Source organism: Symsagittifera roscoffensis, chromosome 5 (genome assembly GCF_963678635.1).
Source record: "Symsagittifera roscoffensis chromosome 5, txSymRosc1.1, whole genome shotgun sequence".
NCBI lineage: Eukaryota > Metazoa > Xenacoelomorpha > Acoela > Convolutidae > Symsagittifera > Symsagittifera roscoffensis.
In genome coordinates, this window is record NC_087066.1 from 34,975,802 (window position 1) to 34,992,722 (window position 16,921).

The 16,921-nt window shown below is 34.6% G+C and overlaps 2 protein-coding genes across 3 annotated transcripts in view; both read right to left on the reverse strand.

Annotated features, from left to right (window-relative positions):
- LOC134846008 (5'-3' exoribonuclease 2-like) overlaps positions 1-16,921 on the reverse strand; it is a 351,354-nt gene that overhangs the window by 304,355 nt on the left and 30,078 nt on the right. The window lies entirely within an intron of this gene.
- The window catches only part of LOC134846713 (mucin-3A-like), a 40,237-nt gene continuing 33,287 nt past the window's right edge, over positions 9,972-16,921 (reverse strand). Inside the window, exons 10-14 of the mRNA XM_063864098.1 lie at positions 12,770-12,942; positions 11,606-11,759; positions 11,180-11,298; positions 10,716-10,929; positions 9,972-10,261 (exon numbers count right to left, since the gene is read on the reverse strand). Coding sequence (XP_063720168.1) covers positions 10,197-10,261; positions 10,716-10,929; positions 11,180-11,298; positions 11,606-11,759; positions 12,770-12,942 — 725 coding nt within the window. The 3' untranslated portion in view covers positions 9,972-10,196. The remainder of the gene's footprint in view (positions 10,262-10,715; positions 10,930-11,179; positions 11,299-11,605; positions 11,760-12,769; positions 12,943-16,921) is intronic.

The following is a 16,921-nucleotide window of genomic DNA, read 5'->3' on the forward strand; positions in this document are numbered from 1 at the left end:
AATTATATTATTTGGTATTTGTATTTGCTGAAGAATTGTGTCATTTTCTGGAGTATATCGTCAAAAAAAGACGTATAATTCGTGTTTATCGTCGTTAGGGTGTTTTGCTAGTATACTAATATGATCTTTTTCAGTGTTAGTGACATACCATATGATGTTAGAGACTTTATTTCCGAACTTGTGTTTTAAATTTTTTGTACTGGCGTCAATTTTGAAATAAGTTGACATTACTTTTTGCTGTGTTTGTTTTCTTTTTCTTAAGCTAAGTTGTACTATTTGATTAGTATCTTTTAGAGTAATGAAAACCTCCTAGCAATTATTGAATACTAACAAATTTCTAAAACTTTTTTCTAAGTTTTTCAAATTTTTTATTCGCTGAAACCTTAACTGAAACCTGAAACTTTGTTCACGTGAAGTTTTTTTGATGCCTTTGGTATGGCTAACAATATATTCATATGCCTTTTTGGGTTTTTAATGGCTCAAAACTTAATTTTTTTGTTAAAATTTTTACAAATTTTTTTGACTGAAACGTCAATCTGAAACCTGAAACTATGGAAGCTGAAGTTGATTTTTTTAGTCTTAAAACTGTCTAAACGCTTTAATATACCTGGTTTGTGCTTTATCTTGCAAAAAAATTTGAGAAAAGCGAATCTTTTGATATCTTAAACTTAGTTTTTGAAATCTCAAACCTAAAATTCTTAAACTCTCTCAAACTCGATGCATGAAAATAAAAAGTCGGTTTTTGATAGCTGGTCTAGTGTAAATTAGAATTTGGAACAGGTTTGGAACTACAAAATCAAAAATTTGTTTGCGGAAACCTAAGTTTTCGGGGCTGAAACTATGATTTCTAGAACTGAAACTATGGTTTGACCACTTGGTTTCAGAGTTTTGAGATTGAAAATTTAGGTTGGTCTCTCTAATATACGTCAACTCCAGAAATAAAAATGCCAAAAAGATGAGAATTTTAGCCTAAAACGACGATATTAGTTTTCTGAAACTATAAGTTTGAGGGCTTAAACTAACACCTTCTAGAAGTTTTTTGAGTTTAAAAATTGGTTAGTACATTAAGGATTCCTATTATCTTTCAATATTTTACAAAATATTCACTTGGGAAGCAAGATTTTCGGGTCTGAAACCAAAAACACCAATTCTGAAACGTACGTTTCAGCCTTAGGAACCAAATTCTAAAACTGGTTTGGTGGGTTTTAACACCGTTAGTTTTCTCTAGAAAGTCAAAGTTCGGCGTTCGGAGCTCAATTTTGAGTCCAAAAACTCAATTTTTGTTTTCTGAAACCTGAAACTAACAAAAACTTACCATTTAAGACCAGGTTTTTGACTTATGGTATCCAAATTTGGGTTTGACTAGTCCAACATTTGCTGTTTTACCCGAATCCGTTTACAAAAACTTAAAATTTTGACCGGAAACTATACTTATTTTAACTGAAACGTTTGACCCTATAACTAAAACCTAGACTGAAACCAAAATTTTTGGCTGGAAAAAATCAGTTTTTAGTGCTTAGGCTATCATATGAAACCTAGTTGATCAATATAAAGTGGATGTGTCAGTGTTTTAGACTAAGTTTTTGTTGTGAAGCCTGAGATTTTTTTGCTGAAACTAAAACTTGGTGTTTGGTGTTAAGTGATTAACGTTTAAGATTGGTTTTAGTGCGTATTCTTATTGTTTATTAGTTGTAAATTTAAACTGTGTCATAAAAAACCAATGATTTATTAAAAAACACCCAAATCCGTTCCTTCCTTCTTGGTTTTTGTTATCTTCTTCCTTAGTTTCAGCAATTGGTAGCTTTACTGATGGATGATTTAGGTTTAAGTTATGTTAAGGTTGATAAAATTAAAAATAGGTTAAGAAAAAATGAGGATAAGCCTCGAGAAATGATGAAGGATTAGAATAAGAGCAACAAGCGTGGATGGTTTGAGATAATGTGATGAACAATTCAATTTATCATACAATTTAGGGTACTCTTAGATTGCTCATATGACCACTTAACCCCCTCGAAAAAATAAATGAAGATACTTAATAAGTTTTTTAGCACTTTAGTTTAATACAAAATTTCGTTTATTTTAGTGATGATAACTTTAAACTGATGTTTCGGCATAAATTTAGTGGATTACTGGACAAAACGGGTATATCTTACTAGCGGACTTAGGCAAAGAACGATTATTTCAGAAAATTTATATTTTATTATAATAATAGATATGGTTAAGTTCATGAGCCAATGTCAGTTAGAAAGCCGTATAATAGACCTCGAGATGGAGGAATATCTTGGGCGACTGCTAGCGCAGGGGATACTTATCGCAAGAACCCTACTATGAATATCTGTCAAGTAGAAGACAATGAAATTGTGTTTCTATCGAAAGATACCTATTGTCTCTGGCTTTTTGAGGTTGGAAACTAATCTGAAAAATAGTCACAGCTCCTAATATTAATATATTTTTTTGAATTTCAAAAGCTGTTTCGAGTTTGTTGGAAAAGGAATTCTTAAGGAGTAGTATTCTGCTGCGGTCGCACCAGTTTTACTAAGCGCTCATTGCTGGTTGATTGCTTAGTAATTTTATCCTAAGTTATAAGCCTCACCTTAGATCGTCAAGTTGTCTTGATAAAAGTTAGAGTAGAAACTATAGTTAGAAAAGGTATGAATTAATTAGTTGGTTAAATACAAAGCACTGGGTTATTAGATTATATAAACGAATCGAACAGCTTAAAGAAATATACCTATGAGGGGAGAGGTTGAGTTAATCTTATTTTGTTCATCAAAATTTTATCTTCTTACTAAGGTCGATGGCTGATTAGTATTCTTGAGTCACCCTTGATTGTGTCCACTTCGGCACTTCTGGTTTGGTTGTCAGTATCGTCCTTGCCGTAGTCTTTTGGGTACCTGTATTGTAGTCCAGATTTCCTCAGGTGTGGGTATCTCGAGTATCTCGATTTATAATTTTATCGAAGTTTAAATGAGAATTTATTCTCTATTTTACTTGTGAAAAAGGCTAGTTTACTTTTATTGTTACGGCAGAAAAGAAAAATTGTTTATTTTGAAAAGATCTGACTGAAGAGATCTGACTTGCTACTTACTGAGCAAAATGAAACACTGAAGATTTCAGGCCAGTCCTTTTTCTCGTAAGCATAAACCGGCGGCTGATTCAATCTTTAATTATCCAGGTTTCACCTGCTCCTTTGTTCTCCCTTTCTTATAAGGGAGTTTTCAACTAGTTTTTATTCAATTTTTTCAAATCAAATATCTTTAACTTATTAGACCTCTTTGATTAAAAACGCAGCCTTCAGTTTTTTTCTGATTAAAAATTCATATTACTCTCCCTCTCTGATGCATCATATTGCAGGTGCATCTCTGCTTAATCAAAAAAGGAGAATTTCAGTGCAGCCGGCATAACTGCTAATTTTTTATCCATTTTGTTTCAAGTTAAAGTTAAAAGGGACGTGTTAATAATCGCCGCGCTTTTAAAAAAGTGAGCATGAAGAAATGCGAAAAATTGGACAAGTATTTAAAAAAGAGTGGAATTTCAAAACAAGATTTTATAGTCCTAATAAGAGTAAATCAGTCAATATCTGATTTAGTGAAAAGAGGCTTTAATTTAAATGGCACGCTCCAATTTAGAATTGGGTCGTTAAATAAACAATTAAGACAATGGTCTTTTTTCTGTGTAGTATTTTCAATACTACAACTCACCCCTTTTTTAAGAAAATTAAGCTGTTCGATTCTTACAGTTATCATGGTGAAAATTTAAACACTTTAACGATTAAATATTATAGTTATAACATTTAAAAAGAACAGCAAATGAAAAAGTTATGTAGATAGGTTAGGTTAATGGGCTCAAATTTATATAAGGTTTTTGTTCTCAATAGCTTTAAGTTTCGTCTAGAGCTTCCTTCCGGCTTCTAGCTCCACATTGTACGATCTGAGGATCGCTATCTTCCACTGTGAAGCCTCGAGTTTTTGTTGCAACTTGACGATTTTCTTTTTTTGGATTTTGTTCTTGATTCGCAGTCTGCTCATCCCGTCCTCAATACTACAATACTTTCACCCACTGTTTGTGCAAAAAGGTGTAAGTGGAGGGATTATTAGGTGAAAGGGAATTTGGGGGGGTTTGGATTGGGGGAGGTAGTGAGAGTTCAGGATGTTGGATAATCATTTGTTTGTTTGGGGGGTGTCAATTCGGCGAGGGGTTTTAAATTTGAAAAAAGCATTAAAACGATTTTTATATATGTTTTTTCAACCATTAGAATTATTGAAAAATGTTAAAAATTGCTATGCGGGTGTGAAAAATTGCATGTTTGTGGAGCTATACGGGTTGGGGGACTGTTAGGTGCGAAGAGTGGGAGGGAGACGGGGTAGTTGGAGGAGGGAGGGGGAGGGGGATGGGGAGGGGGAGGGGGTTAGGTATTTGGGGGTATAAAAAGTAAAAAGGGGAAAGAAGCGGGCGATGGGGGTAAACATCGGGGTATTTCACAGGGAAGGATGTTGAAGTTGTGCTGGATGCTGTGAAGATGTTGAAGGTCGTTTTGCAAAAATTAAACAATTTTGAATATTTCTAAAAATCCAGTAAGCTATGCGATATCTAGAAAATGCACGGATTATAATAGATTGTGTGGTCCGAAAGTGTAATTATAAACGATGATAATGGCAACATTCTTGACCACGAAAATCAATTATAATTGATTATTATCGATGGAACCTCATTGCGGGTATGCAAACTTTTACAGCTGTTCTCACGTTATTTTTGGTGCCATCGTTTAAAAAAGAATTTCAGAAGTTGTGGGAGTTTTTATTTATGGTTAAAGTTTTTATTTTGTCATAAGAAGTTTGTTGACATGATTTGCCAGTTTTTGTTATCATATTTAGCTTGCTGAGGTTATGCGTGGAGTACAATTTTCTTTTAGCTTCTATGTTCCTGAATTCTTCCCACTGGTTAGTTATGCGTCTTTACTACAATTATGCAATGCTTCTAATGTAAGCGTCTAAAGGTTGTTGCTTGTTCATCCTAATATCTTTAATTAACTCAAATTCATTGTTGCGACTTTCGTAACGAAAGTAACGGAAAATTTGCGCTCCGGGTGGCTGTTTTTTCTTCAGACAAATATCGACTTTTTAAATAGTGTTTGAAACTAATTGTTTTTTTATCAATCAAAATGTATTGTTGTCCTGAGCTTGAAAAGATATTTCATTAAAAATAGATTTCATATTTGAAAAAGAATTTTAATTGCCATTTTGGACAATTTGGGACAATTAACAGGCGATATGTTTCCCCAAGTCCATCAGTCTTTGATATATTTGAAAATTTTTGAAGAATCTTGGTTAACTTTTGTAGAAAATTTTGGCTGTCTTGGCAAGTTCTTGCAAAAGAACCTTGGAAGATATCAAAGATTCTTCAAGAAGTTTCAAAGAATCATGAAGAAAAAAACAAAGATAGCAAAGATTTTTTCAAATAATTTTGACGATTTGCAAGGAAAATGGGTGATGTTACATTCAGGATTTTCCAAGTTTTGTCAATTGAAGATAATTCTAAAATTTTCTGTAAATTTTTTTAAACAATTCTACAGATTCTCGGTTTTATAACTCAATTGTAAATTAGACTAATTATAATTTTAAAAAAGTCAAATAAAATTATAAATTGAAATTGCACAATGAATTTCCAAAAATATCAATGAAATTTTACGCATAACTAATAATCATCAGAATAAAATCAGAGTAAAATATTTCAAAATTTTCTAATGATTATCAGCCTTGAAGCAATTTTAGGCAAACAGATTCAGATAAAATAATTTCTGTCGCAAAACTAAGCGCCTATGAATCAAAGAAAAGAACAAAAATTTATCAGTTTTTAGTCTAGAAAATTTTGCAAAATTATAAATATTCACGATTAAAAACTTTAAAAAATTCGATGGAGAAAAAATTAGAAACTATAAATGATTTCTAGTTCAATGGATAATTAGGACAACCAACGAAAACATTAAAGGAATCAATTAAAGGTTTGGGGTGAAAATGTAAGAAATATCGAACAGCCTCAATTTGAGTTTTAGCGAAAATTGAGTTTTTTCAAAAAATTTCGAAAGCAATTTCAGGCAATCAACTGTAACTTTTTATGAATCAATTCGTTTCTTATCTTATGGAAAACTTCTTTTTGATTGATTGCCCAAAACTGATTTTGAACTGATGTTTGAAATTTTTAAGTATCTCTTATTTCGGAAAATATTTTGATACATTGTTATGTTGATCCACTTTCTGACATGACATTAATTTGCAGGTTTATTTGCACTATTATAGAAAAAAGATTTTCATTCTGACAACTCTAAAATATTAAAAACATTAACTATTAAAAAAACTTAACATAAATGCAATAATAATTTAGAACATTCGAAAACCTTATAGAGAGAAAGCGTAGCTTTGCATCATTTCCAAAACAGAACAAGCGTAGCTTCAACAAAAATAGTGAATAAAAACAACGATTTTTTTTGGAGAAAAAAAGATATTTTAATTTCAGAAAAAAAAACATTGTGGAAAAAGACAGCTAGAAAAAAAACAAAGACGTGAAGCAGAGATTTGCATCACTTGCTATACAACGAAAGCGTAGCATAGCAAGCTACCAGTAGATAGTGTGAGACAAATGACCAAGTAAAAAAAACTTGAAAAAAAAAATCATTTGTCCACTGACTAGTTTTATGAGCGTCTTGAATAGCTTATTTTCTTCTTTTTGTTTTCTTAATACCAATTGTTAACGATTGGTTGACAGATTTTATATATATAATTTTTAGTTTTAAAAAATGCTAGTCATAAAGTTCCCATAGTATGAAAACTTTATGACCAGCCTGTTTTCTAGAAAAAAAACTCAATTTCTTAAAATTTGGAGTTTGGAGATTATCTTTTGACCACTGATTATTTCAATGAACTTCCTTGCCAATCGATTTTTTTTGGTTTTTGCAATACAAATTGATTTTTGTTATTTTCAAAAAATTCTATGGGAACTGTATGAATAGCATTTGTTCAAGAAAAAAAAGACATTTTAAAATTTTTTTTTGTCTGTTTCAACAAGTTTGAAGATTAACGTATGACAGCTGTCTAGTTTTATGAGCTTTATAACCAACTTAGTTTCTTCATTTTTCTCAATACAAATTGTTTTTTTTTTGTTTCAAAAAAGCTAGTCATACAGTTCAAATAATATGGGAACTATATGACTAGCATTTTTTCATAGAGAAATTGTATGGAACTGTATGACTAGCATTTTTTGTTGTACTTGGCGGTCAACCCGGGGATTTGATAACGATTTTAATGACGATTTGATAACCGATTTGTGAACGTTTTTTTAAAATTCCGATTTGATAATGATTTGATAACACTTCCGATTTGTTAACTTCCGATTTTTTAACGATTTCGATTTGATAACGATTTGATAACAATTTGATAACGCTATTTGATTCCGATTTGACACCATTTTGACAACGATTTGATAAAGCTTCCGATTTGATAACAAAAAAGTCTATATTCCGATTTTATAACGAACTTTTCTTTGATATCTTTAAAGATTTTATGTTGAAGAATCTTCGCAAAATCTTGAAGAATCTTGAAGATCTTTTCATGACTGCACGAAAAATCAAACTCCTCTGTTGAGCTGCCGGAGCAATCATACATGTTTCTGAGGTCCTATTCATGTAGTTTGAACGCTTAGGTACCTTGGAAAAAGCCGAACTATTTCAAATCTTTTTTGCTCTCTTTGATAAATCTTCAAGAGTCTTCAAGATCTTGGCAAGATTTTCAATGTGACTGGACTTGCGCCGCGCTATTAACGCATAACTCGAGATTTAATCAGTCTTAGAAATCGTTCCAAATTGGTTGACAGAAGCTTTTATGCCACAATTGGTTTGTTACTAAGAGCGAAATCTATCACTTTGTACTTTATTTGGCGTGTGGGGGGATAATTTCACAAAAAATTTTAAATAAAAAAAGTTGTTTCTCTTTTTCGTTTTAATTTATTAAATTTACTTTTTTTCTGTTACTTCTGCTCAAGAGACCTTAAAAGGCAGGCAGAAAATTCAGAGGTTTGTCCTGATACGAGCAGTCTCATTGTAAATTCTATCACAGTTCTGCTTGTGTTGACCCACGTGATTCCACTTTTTCATGTTCACTGTTAGCATTGTTTTTTGCAGGTCGAGCAACATCAACTATTTATCAGTGTTTTGTATCTGTTTTTTTTATTCCAGTTCACTTGCGAAGAATACCTTTAACAAAGTCAAATAATAAATAATAATTGTAGTTCCTGCGAATCGCAGAGGAGCTATCAGTAGGCCTTAACATCCCTGTCGAGTATAGTCCATTTGTATTATCTCCCCACATTCCAGACAGCGTTATTTTGCTGAGGGAAGCTGTTTTTTGCGACTCAAGGCCGTTTTTTTTGCGTCTAGAACTTTTACGTGGTACCACTATTGCAGCCAAATTTGGTCAGGTTGTGGTAGACCTGAAGCTAGAGGTCAATTGAGAGCTTGTCCTCACACACTATCATTGCCATGGCATGGGATCGAATACACGATCTGACGATTTCAAAGTGAACGCCTTACCACTGTGCAAAGTGCCTCTATATATGACTTATCGGGTCTTATGCACTAAACGGCCCAATTTCATTATTTTTACATCTCCTGAACTGAAATTATTGTTGATGAATTTGATTGGCATCGACATTTTCTGCGATTTCAAGTGAAATTTTAGCCAGATAAAATTATTAGCCGAAATGATAAAGAAAATTAAATTTTGTTTTGTCGAGCCATTTTACTGAATTTTGCTTGTCTGGGCAAGGTTTCGCAAGTGACTCAAAATTAATTTGATAATTTGACTCAGAGTTCCAACTTTTCGACAAATTCGGCTAATATTTTTATCTGCTAGAAAAGTTGATCGGAATGCCTGACCGTGTAACTTGAATTTGATTGGCTAAAATTACTCAACAAATTTGATTGCATAATTTTCAGCTTACGATGTAGAAAAAATGATTTTGGGCCGTTTAGTGCATAAGACCCGACTTATCTAAAAGTGGGAATATTTGCCACAGCTATTTTGCCCAGCTTAAATTCCAAGAACTGTGATGAATTGCAACGATATTTTTCTGTTGGAAAGAGGTGTGTGAGTTTCTTTGATGTTTGTTCTTTTTCTGAAAAAACGTCACTTCAATAATTTACTTGTCGATGTTTTTGCTAAAAGCTCTGAAAGGCAGCCCAACTGGCTGTTTCGGTGTTTTGGATTTTTGTTCAAACGTTTTCGTTACCTCCAAAACAGTGTTCAATCTTTTCTATGTGAAGATACTTTTAGGCAACCGGATGACTTTTCCCTCAATCGCAATCAATGTGTGCAGCAAAAGGTCGCAAGTTCACCCCTAGTATTGTACCGGGGTTGGTGCGTGTTCGGTAACTAAACAATTATGATCTTTTTTCAAGAGTCCACAATTATGTTGTGAGTTACCCTTCTGTTCGGGTTTTTCAAATTGAACCTAAACAATGCGTGCAATCCATTTGCTTCATGTAGTTGTTATCTCTTTTCACTGTTTTAACATTGTCATCTGCATATCTCATTGTTCTGACCATTGAAAACGGGGAAAAACTTGAATTACAAGATTCTTGGCCTTATCGATTGAATTCTGTGGCCTTGTCGATTGAATCGTTTTTTTTTGAATTGTTATCAAAGTAATCCAGTCGTCAACTAGTGTGGCAATTGCACGGACAATTTTTGTCGGGGAACCTAAACTCTTGGTTAACATTTGCTTTTTTGACTTTTTTCCTGAACATAAAATGTGTGGGTTACAAATGTCCAGATAGGTGCAGGCACTATTAATAACTGAGGTTTCGCAAATTGGAGGTATCAACATTTTTTTCTGTGACTGAGGTTGTTGATATTTTTCCTTGATCAGAGACATGACAAAAAATTAAGCAAAAGCTGATTTTGATTATTACTTCCTATCTGATAACTCAATTATTGTAAAGCATTTAAGTATTTATGGTTATTTTACAAAATTTGACTCTCCTACGCAATTTTTATTTACAAAATGTACAGTTTTAATTGTTTTAGAACTTCACAGTGCAGTAAAAATTTTACCGCTTAGACTTGTTTTTCAACTACCCATAAACACCAGCTTAGCTATTTTTATACAAAAATGAAATGTTAATAGTGACAACTGTTATGTGCGTGTCATTGGAACAACTTTGAAATGGCCGCAGAGATCAGTACTGTTGCCCAGAAAGCGGTCCTTTTTCCTGAAACAAATAAAATATTGTTTTGAGTAGGTGCGCAAAATATTAAATATTTAAATTTGCATGAAGTTTGTCGAAAGTTGAATAGAAAATCTAAAACTGCAATTCACTTTTATTAGCAATTGATTTCGGGGTCAAAAATATAGGCAAGAACCTGTACGTATCGTCCATTTTGGACAGAACTAGGGGAAAACTGAGCTGTATTCGGTGTATCAACGAAGGATCAATTTTCACGAAGGAACGGAATAACTTGTGAGCAGTTCAACTCATTAAGGACCGACATTTCCACACACTTCTGATTAACTCCCACACCCACTTCCTTAACTTTTCAAGGAAAAAAGCTCTAGAGTAAGTCTCTGGTGATTTTTGAACCGTGGCTTGATTTTGATCAAAAAATGGGAAAAAACTAGTTCCATGGAAAGATTTGATCAACTAGAAGTAAAGTGGGCTGGCTAGCCTGCAGCACTGAGCATGAACTCATCTTCCCATTCTTCGTTCTCTCCAACACACGACTGGAAAGAGCAGAGCTGTACAGAGATGGTGTAAGTGGAGCCGGCTGTCAGTCCACTCAGGGTATACACGCAAGTGTAGATGAGTGAGTCATCACTAAGATTGCAGTCGGAACCATCGAATTGGCCACTGGTGACGGTGGAAGTACTCATTTGTTCCAGCTGGGAACAGGAATAACTTCTCAATACAAACTATTTCTAATCGGGAACTTTTTTTTTTAGAATGGAAGTTCTGGACGGAAAATTTGAAAATTCATTTTATGAATCTTGTTAGTCTTATGACGAAATAAGTTGTATGAACAGATGGTCTTATTAGCAGTCAGCAGTTAAACTATTGACGAAAAAGATCCCTGAAAATTCCTGGATTGGACGGTGATATGCGGAGTGAGTAAATTTTGAAGATGTGCGATACCTGGTACTGGAATGCGAGTTGTGGTATGATTGGAATCTCGTCGGCCACAATGGTCACTTCACACTCAGACTCAGACATGTCCTCACAGTCGGTAGTCACATTCACCAGATAAACTTCTTCTGGAACAACTAAGATATAAAAACAAAAACACCAATTAAAATGATTCTTTCTCAATCTGGAACAATTTTTTTTTCAAATCCCAACTGGAAGCATAATAACTCTTTTCTCTCAATCGGGAAAACATATAAAAGACGTCTATGACTAAAAATCAGCTTGAAAATAACTCATGGGAGTAAATAAAGTCTCGATAGAGTGCCCCCTTTCTTTCTCCATTTAAAAATTTCCTGATTGTGAAAAATCTTGTCTTACCTTTATTTTCTTAGGTAGGAAAAGAAACACTGCGGCTTAGTTACCATTGGTCCATACCTGCAAGATTGTACTCCGCAGAAAGTGGGGCACTGATTTCAGAGTAAGGTGTGCCCATCACGTCCACTGCAGTCTTTAGGGAGAACTCCAGCAGAACCGGATCCGAATCACTGCTTGCTGACGAAATGTCCAGGCAGTGCACCCCCACAGAAAGCTGGCAACAAATTCAAATAATAAAGTGACGCTAATTAACTTTTGATGCAAAGGTTTACAGACACAGCAGTCACTGCCATCAATTTTCATGAAGCTTACAAACAGATTTTGAATTCGGTGTGATTTTTAGCAAAGATCTGAAAAATTTGAGTTCTGTTGGACAAACTAGCAACTTCAAAGCACGATTTTTGAGAAACAGATTTTTGACAAACACGCAAAATTGACTGTGATGGCGTGATGGTGTCTAAAATATCAAAAACCAAGCCAGTAGCGTACCGAGGGGGCACCGCCATCCCCCTCAATTCTGGTTGCCAAATTTTTCCAATTTTGAGGTTGGTCAGCCAAAAGTGGATTTCGCAAAGTTATACCAAAGGGGGTTCTGTTGGTCAAATCAGTTATAACTTTACGACATCCTTTTGGTATATTTTTACGACATCCATTTTTGGCTGACCAACCTCTAAACTTTTCTAAAAGCGCCTTTGGCGCCAAAATAATTAATTTTGAGGGGCGAGTGCGTGCCCGAAAAACTCGATTTTTTGGTCAAAATTTACCAAAAAACCTAAAAACGCCTTTTTTGGCCTGTTTTTGAAAAATTTGCCGGCGGCGCAGAAAATTTTCGACAAAATAAGATGCTTATAGTATTTTCGGAGAGCTCTAAAAAAAGACCGCAAAGTTTTCAACATCCCCCCCCCCCCCCCCCTAGAAAAATATTTCTGCTGCGCATTCCACTGCAAAACCATTGATATTTTTGTCAAGAGCTTTTTCACTTCGGATTTTTGTAATTTTTTTAAATAATCCAATTTATAAATGATCAGAACATGAACATGTTTCAGTGACAATGGACATTTCGTTTTGAGCCCACTGCTGCTCGGGTATGGCTATCTCGGGTAACGGCTTTGTTAAATGTTTCAAAAAGTTTTTTTTCGTATTCTTGGCCATTTGTTCCGGCGTATCGTTCTTGGCTCATCGCTCAAAGGACTTAAGCATGACTTGAACTTAAACACTACATACATGTCCAACAGGCACGTCGCCAGAAGTGACCACTTCACTGCCACTCTGAATCACCGTGAACTGTACAAAGTTGTAGCTGTTGTCAGAGCTGTCCGCTTGCCACCACACACAGAAGGGGGCCACAGTGCCATTCTTGAAGAAGGCTGTCGGCTGCAAGGTGGGGGCAGGAAGAGCTAAAATCAAATTTCAAAAAAAAAGATTCATACTCACAATTGACTAGGTTCACGACAGGTTAAAATATGACCAACCTATACCTATAAGACCCACAAGAGACCCTTGGAAGGACTCGTTAAATAATCATAGATAAATGACTAATAACAAAAAAAAATCTATTAAAGTTTCGGTCAATTATTAGGATAAGAGTTTCAGGTTACACTTCAGGCAGGTTTGTCAATCCAAATCAAAGGTATGTGCAGTTAAGTACAAGGCGAAGACTGATAAAGGATTAGGAGAAGTTATAGGTTTCTCAAAGGTTTAGTGAACAACAGACTTCATTGCTCGATTGATGCAAATGGAATGCTTGAAGTGTTCTATGGATTGTATTATCAAGCCGTTAACAAATGTATTCCAAAGAAGGCAATTTATCGCTCTGAAGCCCCCCATTCGATGTCATTACACCCAACAAATGCTGAAAATTGTCTTTAGACGGCATTGAAACATAATTATTCTGACGAGAAAGTTAAACGCTGCAAGCAAGAATTGAATGATTCATTAGACCAGGACAAAGCCGTTTACTTTGAGTCAATCAAAGACTTCGATTTAAAAATAACTGACAAACTTCTCAAAGCGATTAATGGAAAGGCAAAAGTACCCAAGAAAATGTCATACAAAAATACCAGGTCATGCTCTGATTTTGCAATATGTTAGGCTTTTAATGAGTTTTTTTGCATCTGTGTACAAAATAGACAGCGCACCATTGAATGTTCCAAGCGAAAATTTTCCTCCATGAATAAACTTATCAGATATTTTCCCTTCGCAATGCAAAATTCTCAACGAACTGATTAAATGCAAATCAGGAACAAATTCAACTGATGTATATCTCCTAACATATTAACTTTCGTTTTACAGTTCTGCTTGAATGATATTGTTGAACTGTTCATGTGCATAGTCAGTAAAAAACAGTTTCCAGATATCTCAAAAACAGCAGACATGAATACTTTACATAAAAAGTTTCTCGTACAAACATTAAAAATTACAGGCCCATTTCAATACTTCTTGCGCTCGCCCTTGTTTTTGAACGAGTTTTATATAATAAGATAAAAGGGTTCACTCAAAGAAATTTGCGTGAAAACCAACTTGTAATTAGAAAACATCATTCGGCTGTGACAAAACCTAATTTTGTACTGTTATATTGTATATAAGAATTCTGTTATGTTGTATGTAAGAAATTAGAACAAAGAGAACTACCTGTCACGCTATTTTAGATGTTGCAAAAACTTTCGACTCTATTGGCCATAACATCATTTCATACAATACAAGTTTGTCAAAATAGGCTTCGACCATGAGTTTCTTCAGTTTTTGCATCTTATCTCACAAACAGAAAACAAATAGGTTTTATTTGTATTACATTGTCTCATTCCCCAATATAACAAGTGGTGGTTCACAGAGATCAGTTTTTGCACTGTTCTTGTTTTCTTTATATAAAACGATATGCCAGAAATTATTGACAACCGCTCCTATTTATATGCTGATGATACAAAAAATTTTGGAAATGGGTTTGACCTTTCTTCGATTCAAACAGATTTAAGCAATGTACTAATCTGGGCAGCAAAAACAGAATTGAATTCAATTTCGACAAGTTTGACTAAATTAGAAAACAAAAACCGAAATAAACGATACCCTTTCAGCGATATTTCACTTTTTGATGGAGAACAAATAGTTTTAAAAGACACGGTGAAAGACTTTGGTGTTTGGTGCAATTTCAAAATGTCATGGATATAACACATCAACGAAAGGCTTAAGACAGCAAACATGCAATTTAATTACATCAGAAGCTCTGTTCGGGTTTCGCTTTATAAAAGTTGCATACTATCAATAACTTTTTATGTATCTACAGTTTGCTTTGCGACTAAATACCAATAAAAGCGATTAGAAAAATTTCAAAGACGATGCTTAAAACAGTGTTACAAAAAACATGAATTGAATCATGAGGATTATGTTTTCCACTTGAATAAAAGCAAACTGTTGCTAATTTCCCTGACGTTATCTAAAAACCATTTGAATTTGCTGAATAACATTGCTAATAACAAGTTTCCGATAATTTTTCTTAGTTTTGAGACAATCGACAATGGCCCTGATTCAAACCGAATGGAAAACAAGACGTTTTGAGTATGCCACTGAAAACATGTCAACCACCCTCGCGTTATCAAACAATTTACCTGGCTGTGATCTTTTTCAAGAACCTGAAAATTTTAGAAAGAGTTTGAACCTATTAATGTTTGACAAACTACAAACATTTAAAAACTAGAATCATCCAGAGTCTTGGTTTTTAAATTTGTTTTACTAATTTTGTTATCAATGACTAAGACCAGCTAATCCACGCCTTGCCGGCCTAATTCAATCTTATGGTTATATTTGATATTGAATTTAGAGCGATCAGTAGCCAGTCTACTCCCAAATCTACGGCGAGGCAGCTCAACCTAAGAACACTTAGTCCTTATACAGCTTCAACCGGATGCAGCGGAAAACTCTGAAAAAACCGTACATTTGCATGATAAAATTGCGAAAAATAGCAGACTGCTCCTGTTAAATACTTCTGTCAATTTCTTGGTGCTAGTTAAACCTCAAACAAGTTACTTTGAATAAAGGCACATTTTGAGATCAAAACATCGTTTGGCTGCAAGCAGTTTAAGCATTCCAAGAAATCGAGAACGCTAGGCAATTGGTTTTTTTTTCGCAAAGATGTGAATTGACTTTGGCAATATTCTATTGAATGACCATCGCAAATTATTTCGATCCGTACTTTTTGGCCGTTTTCAGCGTTTTTTCATTATACTGATAGATCTACATAACAGGTAATTTTTGTTGGGAAAAATTGGTACTTTTTCAATTTGTTTAGACGCCTGCTTAAAACTAAACAAGGGTAGCCTAGCCGTTGATGAGCGTTTAGCATTAAACTCTCTGATCAGACTAATTAGAACAGCCAGAAAAATTTCTCTTTTTCAAGTTGTGTCGCTTCTTGTGTTCGATTTTATGGTCGCACCGATCTCAAAAAAAGAGAAAGAAGGTTGAAAAAATTCTACGTTAGTCACTCGAAAAAATTTTAGTTTCAAAAACATTTTAATTGATCATAAGGTCAGCATTTTATAGCCTGAAATTCAAAGCAAGTACTCAAAACAAATGTAATTGTCATTGAGACAAATTGCTTTTTTTTGAAGGTCAAACTAAACCAAGTCTAACCAAAACAGAGAGGAAAACGAGTAAAATAAGGCATCAACCCCAAATTTTTTTCTCATTTCAAAACAAGGGTATGTGCGGGGCTTAAACCTAAGTCAAACACATCAACCAATTTTTTAGCATTTGGTTTCGCCCACTTGGTCAACTGGTCTTTGTTTCCAGCCTTTACCAGAGACGAAGGAGCCAGAGCGAGCTGTCCTAACAAGGTGAAACGTGCACATCATCTTTCATATTACTTAATTTAACGATACATGCGAGAATGTAATTGCCTCGCGGTCTGCCGGGTTCAATAAATCATACAGCATTCTCCGTTCTGACAATTAGTTTTCCACTTTGCACGCATAAAAGAGCATAAGTAAAGGAGCATAAACTTGTATCTAACGCGACCAGGTATCGTCAGACTACAACTGCGCACGAGCAAACCTCTCTTAGGATCAAAGTGTTCCCTGAATAGAGCAGAGGAAAACTTGCAGCGTACTGCTCAAGCAAAAAAAATGAAAATTTACGCTTGTAAATCACGTGAAGTGGTAGTTACTGAAGTGATGGGATTGGCGTTCAAAGCCTGCTCAACTAAGCAGAGTGTTGCTCCTAGCAAAACTTCCAAATCCCGCCTGCTGCCTAGTTTGTCAAGGAGCACACGCTTAACGCTGAGGACGAGGCGCTCCGAAGAGCCACCTTGGTGTGCTGCACTGGCTGGACATAATTTTCAGACAATGCCTTTATGCATAAAGACGGTTGGCTTCGTCTGGTTCCAGT